The sequence below is a fragment of the Alosa pseudoharengus genome, unplaced genomic scaffold (assembly GCF_046254945.1).
Source record: "Alosa pseudoharengus isolate Yale_2024_CS ecotype anadromous, Long Island Sound unplaced genomic scaffold, YU_APseudo_1.1 YU_APseudo_1.1_scf_16, whole genome shotgun sequence".
In the NCBI taxonomy this organism is placed as follows: domain Eukaryota; kingdom Metazoa; phylum Chordata; class Actinopteri; order Clupeiformes; family Clupeidae; genus Alosa; species Alosa pseudoharengus.
The window spans coordinates 36882889-36908567 of NW_027468630.1; the positions used below are offsets into that span (position 1 = coordinate 36882889).

The 25679-nt window shown below is 39.5% G+C and overlaps 1 protein-coding gene across 1 annotated transcript in view; it reads left to right on the top strand.

Moving 5' to 3' along the window:
* The window catches only part of LOC143126014 (anoctamin-1-like), a 197835-nt gene that overhangs the window by 71471 nt on the left and 100685 nt on the right, over positions 1 to 25679 (top strand). Inside the window, exons 5-9 of the mRNA XM_076287933.1 lie at positions 9340 to 9438; positions 9535 to 9686; positions 21339 to 21393; positions 22176 to 22227; positions 23110 to 23165. Coding sequence (XP_076144048.1) covers positions 9340 to 9438; positions 9535 to 9686; positions 21339 to 21393; positions 22176 to 22227; positions 23110 to 23165 — 414 coding nt within the window. The remainder of the gene's footprint in view (positions 1 to 9339; positions 9439 to 9534; positions 9687 to 21338; positions 21394 to 22175; positions 22228 to 23109; positions 23166 to 25679) is intronic.

Sequence of the window (25679 nt, forward strand, 5' to 3'; positions counted from 1 at the left end):
GACTTACAATGCAGATGCCAAGGAAGCGAGTGGACTAGATGGAATTACACTCAACCCTGCAGCCCGAACAAAGTGGGTCTACACCAAACCTCTCACTGCAGCTGTCTCTGCAGAGCTAAAGTCCATGTTACATCTCCATTCATCCAGCCCACACCATGAATATGGCCATAGTCGTGTCACCAGGGATGCAGAAATGGTTATCAAGGTTATTGCAGCAGTGGAGACCAACCCATTCACAGAAGCCACACCATGCTTGATAAACATATCAACAGGACAGTGTGCGGAACCCACAGTAAAGGACAACCTAACACATGTGAAGGAATTGGGTCTACGAGCACTGTCTGAGTCATTGTCCAATGCTCAGAAGAGAACAAGCATCGTGAAGCTCAACACTTTCCACACACAAAACAAAAAAACAAAGACATCTGGTGGAAAATCTTCTGCACCTGGCAAGAGCCAAGAAGTTACTGCCCTTCTGCGTATGACACAGATCATTGCCAGTGGTGGAGAGCTCAACATTATTGACTTCATTGGCAAGCATGAGTGCAGTGACTTCCCCCCATCCCTCTTCCAGGAAGATGGCAGTATGAGGACTGGTACCAAGGCGAGCTTAGTGAAGATCCTGAAAGAGGAGACCAGAGTGACCATCATTCCTGATCTGCCTCAAGGTGACAGAAAAACATCAGTTGTCATCGACGCTATGTGTGCCATACGCCACTGGTCTTTTCACAAAGGTGAAACATTTGGACACATTGCTGATAGATACAAAAAAATGCTGATGAATGATGTACCTGCTGGCACTGAGATTATACACTTCTGTTGTGACAGATACAGTGGACCCAGCCTTAAGTCTGCTGAACAAAGCCGGAGGTACACACCAAAATCTGCAAAGGTATATGAAGTTAGTGAGCAATTCACAGCTCCAGATCCACAGGATTTTTTTTCAGTATCAGCCAATAAAGCAAATCTCCTTCATTTCCTCTGTGAGAGGTGGTGTGAGCATGAACAACTTGAGCCTCCTATAGGCCTGACTCATATCTATCTGGGTGGTGGATTTAAAGAAGAGACAAAGAGCGTTGTGCTCGCAGATGGTTCTGTCAGGGATGTTCCTGCTCTTGAGTCCACACAGAAAGAGGCAGACACAAGGATAATACTCCACACTCTCTACAGTGTCCAGAATGAAGGAGTTGGCAGAGTTGTCATCCATGCCAATGATACAGACATCATTGTCTGTGATTGGCAACACCCTCCATCTAGTCATTTCTAGAGGGATAGAAGTCACAGACTTATCAGTAAATGATATAAATATGTCTCATCATTATTGTGTATCTTTTAATATAGTACTACATACTCCAAAAATTCATCCCGAAATTGCAATCAAATCGCGACTCTTGGACATTAGAGCAGAACAGCAGTTCATAGCTCTTATAGACTCCATAAATTTAGATATTTTACATCATCCCATTGATGAAATGGTAGAGGCTCTCAATCATGAATTAGGCGCTATGCTTGATAGAGTGGCACCCTTAAAGACTAAAAAAAGGCCCTGTAGCAAACTGACACCTTGGATGAACGAAAATATCCATGATCTAAAAAGATCTTGTAGAAAAGCTGAGAGAACATGGAGAAAAACTAAGTTACAGGTTCACCGTGCCATTCTAAAAGAAAAAATAGCAAATTATAATAGAGCTATTCGGAATGAGAGAAGAAACCACTTCTCTAAGGTAATTGCTGAAAACAGTGGAAACTCTAGGGTGTTGTTCTCTACCATTGATAGGCTATTGCATCAAACACCTTTTGATACACTCAGTCAGGCATCCTCTCTAAGATGCGAATAATTTGCAGACTTCTTCAAAAACAAAGTAATTTCTATAAGGGAGGCTATTGGTAACACAAGTAATATCTTTGATAGTACACCCAAAAACAGCCCCCCAAAATTAAGGTCCTTTAGCACTATTACTCAATCTGAGCTTGGTAAAATTATAACTCAAACCGGCTCCTCAACATGGGTTTTAGATCCAATCCCTACTAGATTCCTCAAAAAAGTATATGATAGCTTAGCTCCCTTTATTCTCAAGGTAATAAATACCTCATTAGAAACAGGTATATTTCCAACTGCTTTTAAAACCGCTGTTGTGAAACCTTTACTTAAAAAGTCAAATCTTGACCATACCAATCTGAGCAACTACAGGCCTATATCAAATCTACCGTTCCTGAGCAAAGTACTTGAAAAAGTTGTTTGTAATCAGTTAAATACCTTCCTCAACGAAAACAGTATCCTTGAAAAATTCCAATCAGGTTTTAGATCAAATCACAGCACAGAAACGTCTCTAGTAAAAATAGTCAATGATCTCAGACTGGCTACTGACTCAAACAAAGTCTCAATCCTTATTCTTCTGGATTTGAGTGCGGCATTTGACACCATTGATCATAGCATCCTAATTCACCGCCTTGCGAAGTGGGTGGGTCTCTCTGATAATGCTCTAAACTGGTTTCAAACCTACATTACTGGCAGAGATTTTTATATCAGTCTAGGAGATCATGTATCTGAAAAACATGACTTGCCTTTTGGTGTGGCCCAGGGGAGCTGCCTTGGTCCCCTGCTATTTTCCCTATATATGCTTCCATTGGGAAACGTCATAAGTCAGCATAATGTAAACTTCCATAGCTACGCAGATGATACCCAATTGTATATTTCTGTGGAGCCAACTAACCCAGATGGCCTTTGCTCCCTCACTGCATGCCTAACCTCTATTAATCAGTGGATGAGCAAACATTTTCTGAAACTAAATGATGACAAAACAGAGGTACTTTTGGTGGGACCAAAACTAAAGCGAGATATTGTTCTTGGTAATCTGGGGAACTTGGCACACCAGGTCAAACCAAAAGTAACAAGCCTCGGTGTCCTCTTAGATGCAGAGTTAAGTTTTAAGCCCCATATCAGTAAAGTTACTCAAACAGCCTATTTCCACTTGAGAAACATTGCCAAAGTGCGGCCCTTTTTAACTCAACAAGATGCAGAAAAACTAATTCACGCCTTTATCACTAGCAGGTTAGACTACTGCAATGCACTTTTCACTGGTCTTCCCAAAAAACATCTAAAGAAATTGGCACTCATACAGAACTCTGCGGCTAGACTTTTAACTAAGACTAAGAAGAGAGAACACATCACCCCTGTGTTGGCTGAACTGCACTGGCTCCCTATTTCCTATAGAATTGATTTTAAGGTTATGTTAATTACTTACAAAGCTCTGAATGGCATAGCACCTTCATATATCTCTGAGCTTTTAATATCTTATCAACCACAAAGGAAACTTAGATCATCCAATTCTAATCTTTTAATCGTACCCAAAGTGCTCCACAAACAAAGTGGAGAAGCTGCTTTTATCCATTATGCCCCCAAACTATGGAACACCCTGCCTCTGTACATCAAGCAGGCGAGTTCAGTAAATATTTTTAAAAAAAGATCTGAAAACATACCTGTACAGGAAAGCTTTTAGTTAACTCGTCTTATCCTGTAGACTACTTTTTCAGATTATTCTACATCTGCTGCTATTGGAGGGCGCAGCCAGCCAGAAGCAGATGGGCTCCCCCTATTAAGTCAGGTTCTGCTCAAGGTTTCTTCCTGGAATATGGGAGTTTTTCCTTGCCACAGTTGACTTGTGGGGGGTAAGAGGGTTAAGGCTGCCAGTCTTATGACATGTCATTTTCTATATTTTTGATATGTTGCTGAGTGGATCATAAACGGCCCCAGCAATGAAGAAATGTGATTGATAATGACTGACTGACTATTATTTTGTTACATGCTTCAAATGTAAAGCACTTTGAGCTGCATTCTGTGTATGAAAGGTGCTATACAAATAAAGCTTATTATTATTATTATTATTATTATTATTATTGTCATGTGCCTGTACTATGGTTCAACATACCTCAGTGATCTGCCAGAGCTGTGGGTAAGAACAACACAGAATGCCTATCTGCCCATACATGAAATGGTAGCAGCACTGGGACCTTCACTATGTTGTGCTATGCCGTTTGTCCACAGTCTTAGTGGAAGAGATACAACTAGTTATCCTTATTTCACTGGTAAGAAGTCTTGGTTCAAAAGCAGCATGAGAATGGACATACCTGCACTTGAAGAGTTTGGTCAAAACACAACTGATGACATAACAGATGACCTGCTTCACCAGGCACAAGGCCTCATCATAGATGTGTATACATCCTCAGCTGATCACTTTGAAGATTCTGATCTGGGGACACTGAGAGCAGTTCTTGAACAACAAATCAACCCTCTTAAAGCTACTTCCTCCGACTGAAAACGCATTTCTCTTCCACCTTAAACGGGCAGCTCTGGCAACCATCATTGACAAGAATGCGCACATTGCCAAGCCAGAAATTCCCTCTTTCAGAAATTTTGGATGGTCTCTGGATGAGGGCCAAGCAGTTGCAGTTCCAATTCCATCTACACAGCCTGCCTGGCCTGTGTCAATGGCCATGGCAATATCATGTGGTTGTGTTAAAGGTTGTCAGAAGAACTGCTCCTGTGCAAAGAGGGCAATTCCATGCTACATAGGATGCCGTTGCCAGGGGTTGGCAAGCAAATGCTGTAGGATACAACATGCTGAAACACTAGAGAGCAGCGACAGCAGCAGTGACTCTGAAAACAGCTAAATAAATTGTATAAACATTATTACAGAAATTAGTTATCACCCTGAATTTTAACCTGTTCGCCTGTTTCATTAATTGTTTTTTACAAATTGCTGCTTAATGTAACCGTTTTAATCAGTAAATACTTTTAAAACTACTCCACACATGACTCCTGTGTGTTTTAGTCTTTCAACATTTAGTTGTCCATCTCACACTCCAAACACCTGGATTGAACTCCAGAGTAACCCGCCTAACCCCAATTCCTGAAATCCTTTTTTTAATTTCGATAGAATAAATAAAGCTATCCCACTTGTGAAAGAATATTAGAAATACTAGACATTGCAATACAAATAACACATTTTGCATAAATATGCAAACTATGTAGGCCTACTGTACATATAGAAACAGAGCAGTACTACAATTAACATCAGTTAACAGATTAACAGTAAACCTTTCTTGGATCTTATTTGATTTGATAGGCAATTATAGGCTTGAAATTGAATTCCCTCTAAATGTGTTAATGGGTCTGAAGTCTGGTTAGTGAAATGATCAAAATATTATTTCATCTGTAAAAGTTAACTTCACATGGTATTTTGATTATTTTAACAACAACAAAGGGAAAAGAATGCTACCGAATACAATGGAATGTTCTAAATATATTATATATATTTGCATACCTATGAATTAAGAGGCATTGTTAACTCTTACATTCTAATTACACGTACAATCAGGGAGATATGGCCCAGGATTCATGGATATAATTAAACCTTTTTAGCATGATTGGGTGATTCCGGGGAGTTAAAGCAGAATTTGAGGTAGCATTGTTTTGACCCTAATTGCAAGTTTCCAGCAGCTTGTTGACCGGGTTGTCCACCCAGGTTGTGATCCTCAGACATCATAGATTTCATTTTTATATGACAACCTTTTACAGCAGCCCATGTCTGCTAAACCCTGGGTATATTATTATTATTACTATTATTATTATTATTGTTGTTATCATTACTATTGTTTTGTTTTTTGCTTTGTTTTGTTTGTTTGTTTGTCTGTAGAGCACTTTGTGCTTCGTGCTTGAAAAGTGCTATATAAATAAATTTGATTATTATTATTATAATCAATCACCATCGACCCAGGCACGGTCCGTCACAAAAAAAAAAAAAATGAGCCAGTTATCTTAACCTAGCTTGCGCCCCATGTTGCCACCATATTACCACATTAAAATATCCAAATACTCTTAACCAACCTAGGCATGGTCTCTGCATTGAACGGTTTAGGGGTAAATTGAGTCAAAAAACACTTAGGTCCCTATCATGTACTCAGGCGCAATTGACTTTGTATACTGGCGCTTGTGTCTTTCCTATTTTGCATTCAGCGCATATTGGAATTTTCCCTCCACAGGCTCACATTGGTAAATTAGGAAATTCCATTGTGCCCACGGGGGCGGTTCAGCAAAAAGAGGAGGCGTGTTCCGGCGCAAATGTTCCCTGTTGATATTTTGCAGTTTCAGAAAACAATTCCGCCACAGACCAGGATAATCCTGGTCTAAAGTCAGTGGCACAAATTCAGATGCTATTTTAAGGTAGCATGCATGGCCACAGGGGCGCCTGCAGAAATTAATGCTATGCACACCGATCTACAGCCCCCCTTGTGCGCACACAGAAACATTCAAAGCATTGATAATATTTGCCAGTTTCCCGGTTTTGTTCGTGCATTGGTCACCTAAAAAGTAGCCTATATAGTACAATATTGCAATATGCTACATAGTACTACATGCAATATGCAAAACAACGTCTGATTATGACACATTCATTTGGACAACTTTATACAGCCCTCTAAAGGCTAAAGTTACCTTTAGTTTTGTTCCAATTTACCATTGTGTATGGCTTTAAACATTGTGTGCGCTTTAACATCAGCCTAAGCATTATACCAGCTGTGCTAAGGTTTTGACAAGCGCCACAATTTTGCCTAGCTTGTTGTTCGCCCATCTGAAATAACTCCTAGCTTTGCTTTGTTCCCTCCATCCTTTCTGGTGGTAATTTGCAGCCAGGGTGGTCTAGCAACTCTCTGTTGGCTTGCGAGCTGGAAAAATTAAACTTCAATCAGGCCAATCACATCGTGTATAGAGTCGGTGACGGTTCCGCGCGAATTCCCTGCTACTTGAAAACAATGAAGATGGATGCTGCTGCTGGTGAACAGCGGCCTTTGAATCGCGATTCGAGTTCAGCTTTTTTTAAATTGGCAAAATTTTGATCAACTAGCCAACTAGCTCCACTGGTGGGAAAATGCATGGGACTCACGAGTTGTAGCGCTATTCTATTGCGTACAGAGGAAATTTGAAAGACAACCGTTTGAGCAGTGAGCAGTGCCAATGGTAAGTTCCCACTTCTGGCTCGTCAGGCTACTGATAACCAGCAACCATAGATAGTAAAATAAAGCAGCAAGTAGCCTTGGCTACAATTTCTGTAGTTGCTGCGTCCATGTGTTGTCATTCTCTCTCCTGCTCAAACAAAAGTTGTGCGTGCATTAAGTTGATGATAACGTGTTTACAAACTGTACTTATAATAATGCAGATAATATTGTAAATAGCCTACTGTCATGCAGTTAATGGGATACTGTGCGGAGTTGGAAAGTTAGGTCAACTTGGTGTGAATACACACAGAGGAAATTATTTCTCTTTGTTGAGTTGCCTGATGGTAAGGTACGGCCGTAGTATGCTACACCTGCAGGCGCGCTTGCTTGGCCATAATGTAGCGCGTGCTTCACAACACACACTTTGCTCCTCTCATCTATACCGACGCAGTAGTTCCCATTTCTGCAAACCATACATAATTACAAGGAAAAATATTACCACACGAGGGAAATCATTGTGGTGTCCATAAAGATGTGAAAAAATAGGCATAAATTTAGCGTTCACATTTCCACGAATCATTGATGTGTTGATGACATAAATTAGGAAATATTAGAGGACTTAAGGAGATGTGATGTTGAACTGCATGCCTATGCTATTTAACCCAAATGCACCAGAAGCAGCAAGGGAGAGGAGAGCTTATCTGACAGAAGAGCTGCATCGTCTATAGTGAGGTATGTTAGATTACATTGCAAAAATATCACCATGCATTCATAACCTCGTGATTCAGTGAGAGTGATCCCAAAACATTGGAAAGTATGTCTTTGTGACATTTCTGTATTACATTTTGTCAAGAAGAAAAATCAATAGCAAACTGTTCCCAACTGAACAGTCCTTATAGCGCTGTGAACCGCTCCAGGCTGCGCCTGGCAAATCCGCCATCATAATAGCAATCCGCTATGGAACAAGCGCACCTGTTGTTAAAGGGAATGTGAGATGACGCTCTGATTGGTTTATTGCACGTTACGCCCAAACCACACCCATGAGTAATGTAGCTACTTCAGAGCACCCGATTTTAGATTTGCGTCGGGCGCAACAGTCATTTATCCCGCAGGTAAAATAGCAACAGCGCCCAAGATCCGCCCTCAAAGCTACTTACGCTTTGCGTTTGATACTTGCATTTCAGATTGTTGAAATAGAGCCCTCAAAGTGTTGTGAATATTCCTTTCCATATTAAAAAGGGGACACAAATCAATCAGAAGTTATATCTGCATATCTGACATTATAACAGTAGGCCTATCTAATATTACCAGAAAATAACAAAATGGCAACCTTGTTTTTGCTGCCTATAGGCTAATGGTTAATGGTTAATAGGCAAATGGTAGGCCTACATATTGGCTACATGTACTTTATTATACAGTAGGCCTATTGAAAGTAATAAGCTGAAGACCTATTTGCGCTTCAATTAGCGAAAGCAGTTTAATAGCCACATTAGCGCCTCCATTAGTCCTTGTAAGAAATGCACTTGGTCCTGATGCTGGTCCCCTCAATTTCATTTGTATTATGGACTGCCTTTGAATCTAGTTTGATAAGTTGATAGAAAGTGTCAAGATGCTAGCCTGTTAAGAAATACACACATTTTCGCCAGATGAGACTACCCACCATGTGAGAATCACGCGTGAAGCAATTTGATGTAGTATCCACAGTATGTCACATTTCCAGTTGATTAGAACCTTTTAATCATTCTTTTAACTATAAATATAGGCATTTTCAACAAAGTATCTAGTTTGTATAGACATTCCCTGACTTACAAATGTCAACACTCTTTTTTATTTAAAATTAGTGGATTCTCTTGCCTTTCCAATGTTGAAAAATGACTAGAGGATTTAACCTCTGTGTCACTTTATTTTCATACCTTAGTGAAAAAGAGTCATGAACTGCTTCTGAAAGTTCACAGACGCTCTGTTTAACGTAAATAAGTTGACATTAGAGAAAATTAGAGAATGATTTTTCTTGGGGTGCCAATAATTGTGAGCAATGTGTTTTTATTAAACATATTTATTTCTTAATGAGATTTTCCTTTTTCTCAGAATGAATTGCTTCCCTTCAAGGGTGGATTTTCCTCATTGTTTACATTGTGAGAGTAAAGCGCCAAAAGATTATTTTTTTATACCTGTTTTTAGTCAACTTTACCAAAGGTGCCAATAATTCTGGAGGGTACTGTATATATATATTTATTTCATTTTTGTCATTTTTTAGGCCATCGAGGATATGTTTACTGTGCCTCTATTTGTCTAATGTGTAATATAACCTTGTTCATGAATCCTTTTAATTTGAAATCATGTTAGACTACAATATCTGGCATGGGTTTCCTGAAGATCCATGCACCATGGAGTGTTCTCTGTCGAGAGGCAGAGTTTATGAAGTTGAAAATGCCAACCAAAAAGGTATGTAGTGAATAAAATAATCAAGCACATTTTATACCTGTTTGCTCTTACCATAACTATTGTATCCATATATTAATTAATTGATTTCATTTACAGATGTATGAAGTCAAGCAAGACAATAACATAGTAGAGAAGATCAATCTGTTTGTTTGTAAAGTGACTGAACCATTACATCCAAAAGTTGAAGAGAGCAAGATTCAAACTGCTAAGCATTTGTGCTACCCATTCTCCAGAGAAAGAGAGCATTTGTGAGTATTGAATGTCATAAAGAGATATATATTCGGCAGATGGCAATTGGATAGTAATTAGCAAATGAAAGCACTGGTGTAAATGCTTTCAAGAGGCAGTCTAGATGGATTTTGATCCGATTGGCTATACCACCTTATGGCTATAGCACATAAATGTAAATGTAGTTGTGTCAATCCACATCCAACAGCTAGTAGGCGGAAATGGTAATCCCTTTTTAGCCCATTGGAGACCCAGTGACAAAAGCTGGTTAAACTGGTGTTTACTTTACATGAAGCCCTGGGACGACTAAATCTGAGCTGAGCAGCAAGTTCTCCTCGAGGCTAATGAGGAGGAGAGAGCTGTAACAAAAAAGAGCGTCTGTTATGGAACGAAACCTTGCTAGGCAGAGAATAGCCTAACTGAACGCGTAAATGCGTAAGTTTAGGATAGCCAATTAATGTCAAAAGCATAATATTACAGTTTTTCTCCATTGGTTTGGCTCATTTCTTGAAACAGAAATTACATTCTCAAAATAACACAAACAAACCTCCAAACTACTTGGCAAATTGTAAATAAATCAGTGGACATTACATATTGACTGCTTTGTATGATACTTTCTTAGACTGTAGACTACCGTGTCACATTTTGAGTGCATCAGCCCACGCACGCACTGAAATCTCTCTTTGAGAATCCCAGATGTCATTATTGTAATGTGGGTTCTGCTGTGGGCCATGTTAAACTTTGTTTGCGCTCCAGCATCCAGATCAGGATACAGAGTGAGTGTCAGAAGGCATGGGCATCCTCTATCCCTCAGAAGATACCCATCACATTCTCCTGTAATTGCACATAGGCCTATAACATTAAGTTAGAGCCTACATGGATCTGATAATATTCCCATGAGGTGTAACGCACCCTGTTGAAATTTGTTGCTCAAATTAGATCCCCCGTACATCCTGGCATCGTGTACTGACCTTGGACATTTTGCCTCCACGTTTGTGAAGATGTGAAGCATCACATATCATCTGGCAATTATCTGGTGTTTTAAACATCAACACCATTAAGAGAACATCCAAAAATAGAGGTGGCCTATAGCCTATCCATTAGACCTACTTGTAAATGTATGTGGTGGAAACCTTTCCTATTGACATAATCTGCCTTGTCTATGGATGGCGCTTTGATGGGCACTTGAGTCCCATCAATGCAGCCAATGACGTTTGGAAAGCTTGAAATAGCCAAGGCCCATTAATTGAAAGCTCACCAGCAAAGATAATTTCGGTGCAAAACTTAAAACAAGTGATGCTGACCTGCCCATCTACGTCAACCATGATGGACATTAAAGATGTATTGTATTCAGGGTTCTAAATTAACAAATAAAATAAAAATAAAAACGTACTAGTCAGTTTGGCCGGTGATGCATGAGGCATTACATGCATGATACATAAGGCTCTATTTTCGGTCATATATCCAACTGGCAGTACTTCCTACATTTCCCCTGACCACTTTGCCATAATGCTACTTGATGACGTTTCATACACCCATTGGCTGCATGCAGTTTGCAGTGAAACCAGCGCGAGAGACAATGGAAACGAAGAGAGCGTCTACCAGAACACACAAGGAATTAGAAGAACGAGCATGGAGCATAGACTGAAAGATGAGGAAGTTAGCCAGTAAAGTAAAGTAAAAAGTACATAACACATTTTGACAAGTTCTCGTCGTTCTGTCTTCCACATTCATGAAAGGTTTGGTATGAATGTTGAGTCATGTCTCATGAAACAGTCATGAATGCTTTATGTGCAGTTTATGACAGCTGCTATAAATGTGTTATGAACTCACCCGTCAAGTAAAGTGTTACCGAGAAAGTATACAATGTCAACATGCACCAACAGCTTGTTACACAAAGATGATTTTTTTCGGGTCCTCTATAAAGATCCAACTTGAACGTAGACCCTATGCTACTCCATTTAATTGAGAACGTGTCTGAGTGCGCAAAAGAGGGAGAGAAAACAAGTGGCAGGTTCCAGCTGGCTTGTCATTGTTGATGTTGATGATCATTGCTATCTCCTTTTTATTAAGTTAAGATTAAACTAAATGCGGCAGTGGTTGGGACATATGGTGGCAAGTGAAATCCCAGGGTTACCACTTACTCTGGGTTAATAGATAGATAGATAGATAGATACTTTATTGATCCCCAAGGGGAAATTCAAGGTCTCAGTAGCATACAGACATCACACACAACATGCACTTACAGCAGAAATGGTAAATATAAGTATAAACATAATATAATAATAATATAGTAAGTAAACCCACTTTCTGGAATACCCCCCTGGTGCTTTGGAGAATAAATCCTACAACTGAAATCAAACCTGCATTAGCTATGGCTACTTGGCTATCCTGAATTGGCTAGCTTTGATAGGTGCTTTTTTTATTGAGTTTTATTGAGTGTTGATGAAAGTATCTTAGAGAATATTGTATCTTCAAACCAGTGATGATGGACCAGTGTAGATTATGCTCTGATTTACTATTACTATACTGTTACTATTACTATCCTAGATTTTATGAATTTAGCTTTACCATTACACGCATATAGCATGTTATTGTTTTGCACCACACAAAATGTCTCATCTCAGTTCAGTTGGCCATTTGGAAGCTACAATAAGTGGTTAATGACAAAAGGTGCCACGTTTAATTTTAATTTAGTGTGCTTATAGAGCGCCAAAACATTACACATGTATCATGGTGCTTTACAGAATGTAGGCAATCGGAGAAAAAGGAAAGAAAGAAAGAAAAGAAAAGAAAGAGAGAGGACCAACAGGGGCGAGGAAAAACTCCCTAGAATTGGAGATACATATAGGAAGAAACCTCGAGCAGATCCACGACTCAAGGGCCTGACCCATCTGCCTAGGGTCAATACAGGACAGTAAGGTCTGTATACATGACAAATGCATATGATAGTCAGGTGTAGAGAATAAGACATGGTGTTAAAAGCACTTGAGCTGAAAGTTACAAGAGGTGGGGTGATTACGTATCCGGTTTGATAATTCATTAATCCTGATTTAGTGACAGAAAGTTCAAATTAGGGCTGGGCGATATAAACGGTATAAGCGGTATGCGATAAAAATTTGGCCAACGATAGAGATTTTTGTTATACCGGCATATTGCGATAGGTCATTATGTCATCAAATTGCAACACGCTTGGCCTGCCGGGACCGGCAGCAACCACGAGGAGGCCACAGGTGTGGAAAAATGGCAGCGAGCGGTAGCGACACAGACAGTTGTCCAATCAAAAGGTTTATTAGCTGAGAACGAGAGCAGGGACACAGACCCAGAACACAATACACACGGAGCAGGTCAAGTACACACAAACGCTACACATACAGGGGTGGACGCAGCCCCCCACACAAAAAGGATCACACACGAAGGAGAACTAAAAGGGAAACATGTCACGATAAAGACGCTAACTTTAGACTTATAACTTAGGAGAAAAACAGACATAAACCCCCAAACAGGGTAGGAATTTCACGGCGGCCACGTCGTTGCCTTGCGTTGGCCGTGAGGCCCCTTTGAAAATCAGGTTTACAGGCCACGGTGGCCTTGGTGCCCCCTTCTTTCAATATTCTGCTTTGCGTCCTACTAATAGCGATTTTTATTTAGCCTGTGTGGCCTGTCAAAATAATCTAAGCATTCACAGCGCAAATTAATTGAGTATTTTACGCAGTGGAGAAAGTGACAGCGCAAGAAAGAAAGTGCGTCCAAATTCCATTCATCTCAGTTGAACTACTCGCGAAGTAGCCTATTCATCACACAGACATCACAAGTATCACATCGTTCTCAGCTTTTAAACGATGTTACCCGATAATTGCTTAGTTGAACGGTTCGCGAGAAAAGTAAATAATATAATTCAATTTAATCATACATTCTACTGAAGGTTTTGCGTCCCATGATCTCCCAACCCATTCATCTCGGATACTTCACGAACCCTTCTTTTAACACACATACGCAGTCCCCTGTACAGTTAGCCGTTCCAGAGTAATCCAGTTTTGAATTTGCAGTAAATTTCGACATGCATGGATGTCTCCAAATTTGGGCTTTAAGTTTTACAATGTGTTTAAATTGTTCCACATGATTTCATAACCGGCCAAATACAAAATAAATGTTACAAATATCGCCTAGATATTGGTAAATCAGAGGACAGCTGACTGAGTTTGTGAAAGTAGCCTTAGCCTAATGATCACAAAATGCTAAGCATGCATCTAGGCTATTTGAGTTTCTTAAAGCTGAGCTGTGGTTAAATTGTTCAATACATGATTTTATAACAGGCCAAATATAAAATAAATGTTATAGCCTAGATATCTGTAAATATTAGATGATCAGATGATTTACAGTTCTATGTAATATGTCATGTTTCATGTTTTTGTAATTTCATACAGTGATGTCTACTGCAGTGAATAGGCTAAATAAAACTTTGATCATTTTTATTGATCAAATTTTTAAATAAGTAACAATCTTGACTATTTTATGCAAGAACCTGCTAGACCTATATTGAAATTCACACACCAAATTATACCGCAATATATACCGTTTACCGTATGTGTCCCAAATTATACCGCAATATTAATTTTAGGCCATATCGCCCACCCCTAGTTCAAATAGTCCAGCGTTGGATTTGTCCAGGGGAAGGGAGTTGTCAAGGGGCATTTGGTGGGTCCAGGAATCCGGGCAGAGTTGTCATAGGCAGGTGATGGGTCGCTAGGCTGTACGGGCCAGGAATCCAGATAGGGGGACAGTAGTAGGGCAGTTACAGTATACCATAGTGAGAATAGGCAAGAGAGAAGGGGAGAGAGGAGAGGGGGGGGGGGGTGCACGGCGTGACACATGAAAAGTCCCTGACAGCACTATGCTATAGCAGCATAACTAAGGCATGGTGAGGGGTAGTCGACACCAGCACAGGTATGGTCAGTGACCACCATCGCACGCGCGACTGGGGTGCCAGTCACACGAGGACTCAGCAGGGTGGTCCATTCCAAAAATCCCTGAGGTGGGTGAAGTTCCACACCGCACCATACCTAACTATGGGAGGCAGTAAAGAAGTATGTTTTAAGTCTAGACTTAAAAATAGGGAGGGTGTCTGCTAGTCGAATTGAGGAAGGGAGATTATTCCAGAGGAGGGGTGCACGATAGCTGAAAGCTCTGCCTCCTACTGTAGTTTTTGAGATTCTTGGAATTACAAGAAGGCCAGTATTCTGTGATCGTAGCGGTCTGGGTGGGTTATATGGGACTAGGAGATCTTTAATATATTCTGGTGCCTGGCCATTAATGGCTTTGTATGTTAGAAGTAATATTTTGAAGTCAATGCGACTTTTAACAGGCAGCCAGTGTAGAGATGCCAGGATAGGGGAAATATGTTCATATTTTTTAGTTCTAGTGAGTGTGCGAGCAGCTGCATTTTGTATAAGCTGTTGCTCTTTAGACAGGTGTTATTGCAGCCAGCGTATAGAGCATTGCAATAATCAATCCTTGAGGTGACAAAATCATGGATTAATTTCTCAGCGTCTGGTAAGGATAAAGACTTCCTTATCTTTGAAATGTTCCTTAAATGATAAAATGAAGTTTTGGTAATCTGTTTTATGTGATTACTTAGTGATAGGTCTTGGTCAATTGTAACTCCTAGATTTTTAACACTTGTGGATGAGGATAGTCGAAGATAAGTAAATGTAGCCTGTGATGAGGATAGGATATCCCTCATCTTTTTAGGACCTAAAACCATGACTTCTGTTTTATCGGAGTTCAAAAGCAGGAACTTATTTGTCATCCATGTCTTTATGTCTCTTATGTCAAGTTTGGCTAACAGAGTTAATTCGTCAGGTTTTATGGAAAGGTATAGTTATGTGTCGTCTGCATAAGAATGAAATTTAATGCCATGTTTCCTAATTTCTGAGCCTAGAGGAAGCATATACCCATAAGCATTGTGAATTGTCAAGAGGGCAGTCCCAAATCTGTAGCTAAGCAGAGCCTTGATTTTGCGTGATGACCATTTCTTTTTATCGGTTATTTAGTAGTATTCAGGTTTTGATATAGTGACTAGTTAATTTAGTTTTAGTTTTAACTCTGAAACACTCTTACCTGACTCTGTTAATGCCACCTTTCACCTAGACACCACCTAAAGGCATTAGTTAGCCCAAATCCCGGATCATTAGCCCCAAGGAAACGCTACATGGCACAATCAAGCCCTGGAAGTGGCATACACTAGGTCGCTCAGATTTGGCACAATAAGGGAAATATGGCGATAGAAAAGTGCCATAAAGCACTCGAGCGATAAAACATGCATACGGGCGTATTATATTATTTCACACTCGTAAATATTCACTGCGAGCGCGCAAATACTCTCTGCGCGCACGCACTCAGAGGAAACTGCTCCCCGAGCGAGGAAAAATATGCTGCGAGCGAGGAGGAATCTGACCAGCGCTCACTCTAAAATCACTCCGCTCTCTCGAAGTTGATTTCTGCTAGCGCGAAGTGAATTTCTGCTCTACTTGGGGGCGGTAACCAGGTTTGGTACTAGCTCTGCTGTGATTGGCCGTGTTTGAAGAGTGAAATTTGATTGACAGCCCTTCCTCAGTCGAAGAAGACAACCAGAGACGAATCTTCGAGACCGACAACAACGGCATCTGGCAGTGGGCAGAGGTTTCTTCAGGTAAGAATCCCGTGGCTGAATTCGGGCATTTGTGATGACCGAAAAACTGTGGCTTGTGTAAAATTTCATCTGAGTATGTTTCTGAGAAATATGTTAGTGTAGCTTAACTTCAACATTCGTCTTCTTTGTATAGTCTAGAACGTTATTACTTAGTCTATAATGTTAACCGCTAGCGACTAGCTAACGTTAACTTTAGTTAAGCTTAGAAGCTAGCTCCATGTCTGGCTGGCTGCTGGCAACAATTAGAAGGTCATTAGTAGGGCTGGGCGATATGGCTGAAAACTATTATAGTATTTCATATCGGTCGATATCGATAATTATTGATTTTTTTTAAATCTATTTCAGATAAGGACCAGAAGGGGAAAAAAAGTTTAATTTAAACACTTTTATTTTATTTATTTATTTACTTTTATTATTTTAAACCTTCCTTTAAACTTAACACTCAAATAAATAATTGTGCACATAAGTCTGAATGAGCAGCACTGGTTGAAGCCTGGAAATATTGTAAACAAAGTAATTTGCTAGTTTATCATAGTAAGTCTACTGGTTAGACTGTTAAGTTTCCCCACGTGTGTTTAAGTTTCAAAATGAATACAGGCCCGTTTGAGTCTTGGAAAATACTTTTCCATTTACATCGGGATTGAGTTGATTAGAACAGTTTTGAAAAAATTCGTGCAGCGTGCTAATGATGCTAACCGGATTTAATAGCAATTCAGTCGTCTTGCACGATTGTGAATGTTTGGATTACATGCGCATGCTTAGGAGGGATGCACCTAGAGAAAGAGAGAGAGAGTGCGCGCGCACGGGGCAAGGACTCATTGAGAGTCTGTGTTGAGGTAGGCCTACTTCTATCGTCTACTCTGGTAGAGTTGCACATACTAGCTACAATGCAAGATATATTTAGCCTATTTATTTATGGACAACGTAAGGCGGGAGGTGTGTGTTGCTTTTAATTATCGAATGTTCTATCGAACACATATTTATTGATATCGATTACATGTCTATTGCGATACATATCGCTATCGTTTTATCGCCCAGCCCTAGTCATTAGGCTAACCGAACTATTGTAAGGTGAACGTGCATATTCTGTTTGTTAAATTAGAGAAAGAAACATTTCTGAGAAATATGTTAGTGTAGCTTAACATCAACATTAGCCGTAGTCTAGAACGTTATTACTTAGTCTGTAATGTAAACCATAACTAATGCTAGCGAATAGCTAACGTTAACTTTAGTTAACTCCTTGTCTGGCTGGATTAGCCTAATATTAGGTTATTAGGCTAACTGAACTATTGTAGGGTTAACGTGCATATTCTGTTTGTTAAATTAGAAAAAACACATTAATTGATCGTAGGTTTGCTTTGTTCTATGCAAACAAGTACTACAGATGCCTATTCTGGAAGGATAGACTATCAGCCTGTAAAATTCTGCTTCTCTTCTAGGACATTGAGGAGCCAGACATCGACTGGGATGTTGCCATGGACCACAATGGTGAGGCAGAAGGAGTGATGGTGGTTCCTCACATTGACTGTCCAGTGAGCGAAGAACAAAGGGAAGATGTTCAGGCCCTCCTTGACCAGAGTGACCCGGACATGACCGCTAGGGAATTGTACCTCCTATGCCGTGAATGTTTGAGCCCCTCTTAACTCCCACTGCTCTCAATTAGTTAAATCAGCCGTTTTTTCAATCAGTTCAAAGAATCAGTTCTTCCAATCAGTTATTGTTCATTTAAATTATAGAACTTGAACTGATATTTACTGTTTGTTTGTTCAAATGTCTATTGGTGGATGTCTATTATGCCAAACCCATTTCTGTTCTTTAAATATCAGAAAGCAAACTTACTGTTGATGGCACTGAACTTGCACTTGGAAATGTTTATGGAACTTTTCTGAACTGTGAATTACATTAAAACTCATGCCAAACCAATTTGCCTGTGCTCTCAAAAACATGTATACAAATCCGTCAGCTTCAGTCAGTAGGTTGAATTTAAGACCCAGATGCAGAAGTAAAAGTGCTTTTTTTACTTGTGTATCTTAAGAGCATTACAGGTAACCACTGAATTTGTGAAACTAAAATAACAACAACTAATATGTACTAAGCTAGTACATAGTCAATACATATTAGATCACTTTAAAGACTGACAGATGCAAATGCTGTAAATAAAGGTAAACATCAAGGGGTCTGCTGGTGAACAAAGTCCTTGAAGTCAGAAGCTGCCACTGCTCAATGACTTGTGCCTCATCTGGTAGGATTTCAAAATGTTCCAGATCTGAAAACAGAAATATTGGTATATGTCACATCCTTGAACTTACTGCAAACTATGAACAAGTGCTCACAAATTAAGCTAAAGAAATGCTCCCAATATTTATAATGAACAAACTCACACAACACTTAGCTGAATGGGGACAGGACAGGCATATATTCAACTATTGCACATGTCCTGTTTATGCAGGCAATAAGCAAAACCAAATTTGGTGTATTCAAAGTTCTGTAGAATAACCATTTCTTGTATTTTTGTGTTTTCAGTGGAACAGTGTAAGCTCATATCTATTGAGGTAGTTATTAACAGTTAGGCCAAGGTCCAGTCAATCAATAGCCAGTCACTGATGCCATCTTTAATTATCCAATCTGTATCCAACCAAAACCTGCTGATTTAAAGGCATAATACAACTAGTTTCCATGTGTGACTTATGAAAAGATGTAATGACAAGTAGTTGCTCCATTTAAATGTATGAAAAATGTCAAAGTACCATGGAATCAGGTACACCTTACAATAGTTCAGTTAGCCGAAAAGTTAACGTTAACGTTAGCTAGATAGAATGCACGAAGATTAATGGTGATTATTAAGTTTACTTCACTACACAAAATATTTCTCAGAAACATATTTTCATCTATTGCAAATACTTGATTCAATCCAGGTTATCCTACCTGAAAAATGCCTGCTCAGCCGCAGAGTTGAAACGCCTTTCAGGAACTTCCGGGCTTTCTGAAAGGAGATCTGTCAATCAAATCTCAAAGTTAACATTAAAGTCGCTAGCGTTAGCTACGGTTAACATTACAGACTAAGTAATAACGTTCTAGACTACGGCTAATGTTGATGTTAAGCTACACTAACATATTTCTCAGAAATGTTTCTTTCTCTAATTTAACAAACAGAATATGCACGTTCACCTTACAATAGTTCAGTTAGCCTAATGACCTTCTAATTGTTGCGAGCAGCCAGCCAGACATGGAGCTAGCTTCTAAGCTTAAAGGGGTGGTTCAGGATTTTGGACATAAGACCTCATTTCCAAGTAAGCAAGTGTGATATTTATCAGTGGAGACCGTTTTCAACACGTTTCATCCAGTCCTTGTAATTGCAGAGTTCGCAGGTGCTAGGCTAGCGCAAGTCAACGGTATGTGCTAGCCTGCCACTAAAGACAGTCTTACCCACTCCAAAGTACACCCGAGGCAAATTCCAGACAATCGATGTAAATCTCTGTGTTGATAGAATAGTGTAAGAAATACAACTACCCTCGCATCGCGTTGCAATAGTTATACTTTGGTCCCTGAAGTTGGTAGTAGTCATTTTGCATCTCAGCAGCGGACTGATATTACCAAGGCTACTACTAAGTATCCCCATTGGAGTGCGCTTTACTGTTTACTTTTCGGCGCAGTACTACTAACCGGAGCAAGTATAATTCCGTCGTGGTAAGAAACTAGTCCCTCAAAATGTAATGCGGTCGTTGAAATGCAAGGATAGAATAACGTTAGAAATAACAGTATCAATACAGACATTTACATCGATAGTCTGGCGTTATAATTTATTTGCGTCGGGTGTACTGTGGAGTGGGTAAGACTGTTTTTAGTGGCAGGCTAGCACATACCGTTGACTTGCGCTAGCCTAGCACCTGCGAACTCTGCAATTAGAAGGACTGGATGAAACGTGTTGAAAACGGTCTCCACTGATAAATATCACACTTGCTTACTTGGAAATGAGGTCTTATGTCCAAAATCCTGAACCACCCCTTTAACTAAAGTTAACGTTAGCTAGTCGCTAGCGGTTAACATTACAGACTAAGTAATAACGTTCTAGACTATACAAAGAAGACGAATGTTGAAGTTAAGCTACACTAACATATTTCTCAGAAACATACTCAGATGAAATTTTACACAAGCCACAGTTTTTCGGTCATCACAAATGCCCGAATTCAGCCAAGGGATTCTTACCTGAAGAAACCTCTGCCCACTGCCAGATGCCGTTGTCTGTCTCGAAGATTCGTCTCTGGTTGTCTTCTTCGACTGAGGAAGGGCTGTCAATCAAATTTCACTCTTCAAACACGGCCAATCACAGCAGAGCTAGTACCAAACCTGGTTACCGCCCCCAAGTAGAGCAGAAATTCACTTCGCGCGAGCGGAGTGATTTTCGAGTGAGCGCTGGTCAGATTCCTCCTCGCTCGCAGCATATTTTTCCTCGCTCGGGGAGCAGTTTCCTCTGAGTGCATGCGCGCAGAGAGTATTTGCGCGCTCGCAGTGAATATTTACGAGTGTGAAATAATATAATATGCCCGTATGCATGTTTTATCGCTCGAGTGCTTTATGGCACTTTTCTATCGCCATAGGGAAAGAGGATCGTGAGAACTGAAGACTAAAAGGCTACCATTTGAGTGAGAACAGTTTGGCAAGGGCCATCGACTTAGATTTGACTCAGGAGCCTATTTAAACCACCCTATTGTCCCTCATTCATTCAGACCTCTCCTACACCTGGAATAACTACAACCCCAAATCAGAAAAAGTTGGGATGCTGTGTAAAATGCAAATAAAAACAGAATATCCATATTTAGCAGCAAAAAGGACATACTGTATACAACATATCAAATGTTGAAAATGAATATTTTGCTTATTTCATGGAAAATATCATTTTGAATTTCATGCCATGCAGGAATATGTTTTAAAAAAAGTTGGGACAGGGAATGTTTACCACTGTGTTGCTTCACCTCTTCAGGTTTGACCTCTCGGACAGAGATTCATTCTTTAACAGCAAAACCAGGAGTACCATAGTAAGTACTTGGCTCATTAACAAATAGTACAATAAATCATTATTGTGAGTAATGATTATGTGACTCAAATATAATTTTGAATATCAATCAAAATATGAATTTGGTAACATTTTCAATTGCCACATGTTAAAATGAGAATGATATGTGGGTTACACTTGACAGTACTTGCCAGTATCGACAATAAGAGTGACATGACACTGTCATGAACGTGCCATAAACAAGTCATAAACGTTTATGACATAATGCTTCTGTTATTAAGTGTCATTCGGTTTTTGTCATAACAAGTTAGGATTAGGGTTAGGGTCAGGGTTATGGTTATGGTTAGGATTAGGGTTAGGGTTAAGGTTAGAGGTTAGGAATAGGGTTAGGGTTCATGTGTCATCACAGTGTCATGTCACTCTTATGTCGATACTGTCAAGTAAAGTGTTACCGATATTTGTCCATCACAAACATGTTTTTCATCTAAAATACTTTTTTTTCATGATGTACAGTCACACTTTGATAATAGAAAGGGTTTGTGGATGCACGTTTTGCTTGCTTGCAGCTTTGGTCACTTTGTATTGCCACCTTACTCATGTTGGAAAACTGCTGGTTCATTCCATGCTAAATTACAGAGCTTCATGGATATTCATGAAAATAATCTGTTACATTTTTAGAAGAAGCTGTGCTTGGGGTGATTTGGCATGGACTGACCTTACTGTCATTGTATCAGTTGGCTGATAAAGAGTTGTATTGTGCATCTTCTTAATTCATTGTAATTTTGAATGGATTTTCTTTCTCAGGTATATGAAGTATTGAAGAGAACAAAGTGCACTCAAACAAAATACACCATGGGTAAACATTGTCACTATTATTTTGTTATATCATACAGCATTAATCAATTAAGATGGAGCCATTCTCTTACATATTTTTGGAAAGCTGGGTCTCTTTCTTTTTAGAAATTCTTAGTCAAATTATGAGCCTTTTAAACATATCCCTTTCTGGTGTGTTTTTGGATTGGTGCTAAATGATCAGGGGACCATGACCATTGTTATTCCTGACCACTAGATGGTATTAGGTACACTGATACTCATCATCTTTCCGGCAATCAGAAAAGAAGATTTTCATTTTGAAGATTTAGGATTTTTTTCTCTAAGTTAAGCCATAATGTCACTGGAGAGACTCATATACTGTATACTGAGACTGTATAAACATTTGTAATGAACAAATGTCTTACTTAGTTACTTAGGCCGTTTTTGATGGCTTATCTAGAAAACCCAGTTTTCTTTCAGTCAAGTTAAAGTGTAACTCTCTGCAAAATGCAACCTAGGGTCTTTTTGTGAATGTACCGGAGTCAAATGTTAGTTTAAAAGCACAATTACGTCAGAAAAAACACTTTTAAGCTTGTCCGTGTTGTCGTTTTCGGGTCAAATGGCCTTTTGAATCGGAATGGTAGGGGCACTACTATTTTGATACATGATCACGTCAAAATCACTATTTTTAAAACACTAAGAAGGCTCAACACAACATGAAACTTTGATCGAAGTATCATCATCGTCTGTACACATGAACTTTAGCATTGAGAACATTGTTTGTGTACACATAGTTTACTAAAAAGAAAGGTTTTGGACAACTCACTCCTTGACTGACAAGATGGTGGCCAGCAGAAAAACTAGTGCTAAAGTGCTGGAAATTCATATTGCTTATTCAAATGAAATTTGTCTGTGTATTTTGAAGGAATTACAAGTCTTCTTGGAAATGGAGTTTACACCTCTGGTTACCCTTTACATGATGTAAGTTGCTTCAAGTAATATAATGCTTTCATAATGCTGCAGTCCTTTTATTTGACTGCAGTCATGTTAGAATAGTCTTGTTACATTGTTACCACACCACTAAGTATGGGAGAGCCAGGACGAATGAAACTCAGGATGAATTAAACACTCCTGCTTTCTTGAACTACAGTGATGATAGACATCCTTATCTAGATAATATGCTACAGATTATTCAACCAATTCCTGTTTCATAACATCATCATCATCATCATCATCATCATCATACAATCAAACAAACCAATAAATAAAACAACAGATCAATAAAACATCCGCGGTATGTACAAAGACTGCTCCTGAAAGCACACGTCTATTCTGCGCCTAAATACTTCCGCCTTGTAAAAGCAGGTGTTAATCCAAATTGCAGTTCAATGCGTCAATAAGAGAACCTTTCAAAGCCAACAGAATCGCTATTTAGAGCATCAGTTTTTGTGGTGAAAGTATTTGTACTACCAAAAGCAACCTTAACTTTCGTTGGCCTTTCGAATGTCTTACTTTCACTTTCACGTCATTCACTTAAAGGGGACCTTGGCAACTATTTCAACGTAATAAACCCGTTTAGAAATCATTTGGATGGTTAAATGACCTGTTCCGGTGAAAATGGTGACTTTCCCCGCTGCGCCTAGCGTCCCCCAGGCGGAAAACCAACCTTGCAACATTGAGACTACCGTCCCGGAAAGAGAAGTGAGAAACAAGAAACTCGTTTTAAATCGTGTTTCTTACCTTGTAACATCCACATAGTTCTGCCAAACTTATGCTAACCGTTCGCTAGCTTGTAAACAAATCCATGTGCTTTATTGTTACCTTTTCCCACAGTTTAAAAATAGCATAATGCACAATTTCTCCAGCAGAGGGGGAAATCCTGCCAAGTTTCCCTTTAAACTTTCCTACTTGCTAGATTTGACCAATCTTCCATAGCCTACGTGCACAAGTATTTTGAGTAGAACTACTGATCTTCATTATCTCCCTGCTTGTTTACATCTTCTCATGTATGGAATTATTTCATGATCGCTAAACGTTTGATTCTTTTTAATGTTGTCATCAGTTAACTTCATTCAACTGCGCTTGTATTTAGGCGCTGCCATTCAGTTGTGGACGTTCGTAAATTGCGTTTATGGGCAGAGAAAGGCGCAGTTTACACTAAGGATTGAACGATTGATAAATTAGACGGAAACTTGGGTCTGACAGCGTTCGCAATCTGCGGTGTGTCCATGACGCTGATAACGCTACGTTCGCAAATGTACTTACATCTGGCCCTCAGTCTCATACAAGCTCTTTGTAAATTATGTTCTATTAAAAAATGTTTCATTCATCCCAGCTCTCCCATGTTGTTCCGTGTAACATGGAACATAATGAGAGCACACTTAAACTGTGTTCCAATTTGCTTACTTCTGCACTTCTCGATGGTGTTTTAAAGCAACACCAAAGAACTTTTCATCTGTCGCACGCAGTATTTGTTTATCCAGCACCGGCTTTGCAAATAACAATGTCCACAGACAAGGTAGAATAAGTTGCATGATTTTATGAAAGTACGATGTATTGCGACATCAGATGCAAGTCAAATTTGTAGTTTCTCATGTCTCATTCCATCGAACTACAGATCCGCTACCCGATGCAGCAAACTTACATAGTGCGGTAATAGCCGATAGAGGGCCGCGAAGCGAATGCAGAAAGTGCCGTTCACCCTGTTACGAGTTGATGAACCACTGAAACGATTTTGGAAACATTATTTTAAGGTACAAAAACTCTTTGGTGTTGCTTTAAGCCCCCATTTTATTTTACAAGTATGACCATAATGTTTTAATTGATATTGCACCATTTGGGGAATTACGCTCATTTTCCACCTCCCCTTGAGTTAAACAATTGATTTTTACCTTTCTCCAGTTCATCCAGCCGTTCTGTGAGTCTGGCCATAGCTGCTACCACTTTTAGCTCCAGCCTAGCATAGATCATTGAATCGGATTAGACTGTTAGCATCACGCTCAAAGGTGACTAAGATTTCCGGTAATTTTCGTATTTAAAACTTGTCTCTTCTCAAGTTAGAAAGTGTAACAAGACTATACTCTCATTCCGGCGTAATAATCAAGGAACGTTGGGAACGTACCATGGACGCAGCAGCACAATGAAAATAGAGTTGAGCTGCAGCAGATTATTACGCCAGAATGAGAGTATAGTTCCATGTCATAGCCTAGAAAATCGCCACGTTTCATTTTTGGGTTGGTGTTCGATTTGGGAAGACACTACCCTGTTGAAAATAACTACCCTGCGCAAATAAGCACACAGTGCACAGAAGTACTGACAGAAGTATGCAGATTGAAACAGGCATTATTTTTCCATGCTTAAAAATCATTTTGTGTGGATACATGAACACCACATCAATTTGCTGTTACTCATTGATAATTAGGATATTGTATACAGTAATTGCAGTGTACAATGTAGTGGTAACCATGTTGTTCTTATGAGTTCTCCTTTGAGTTT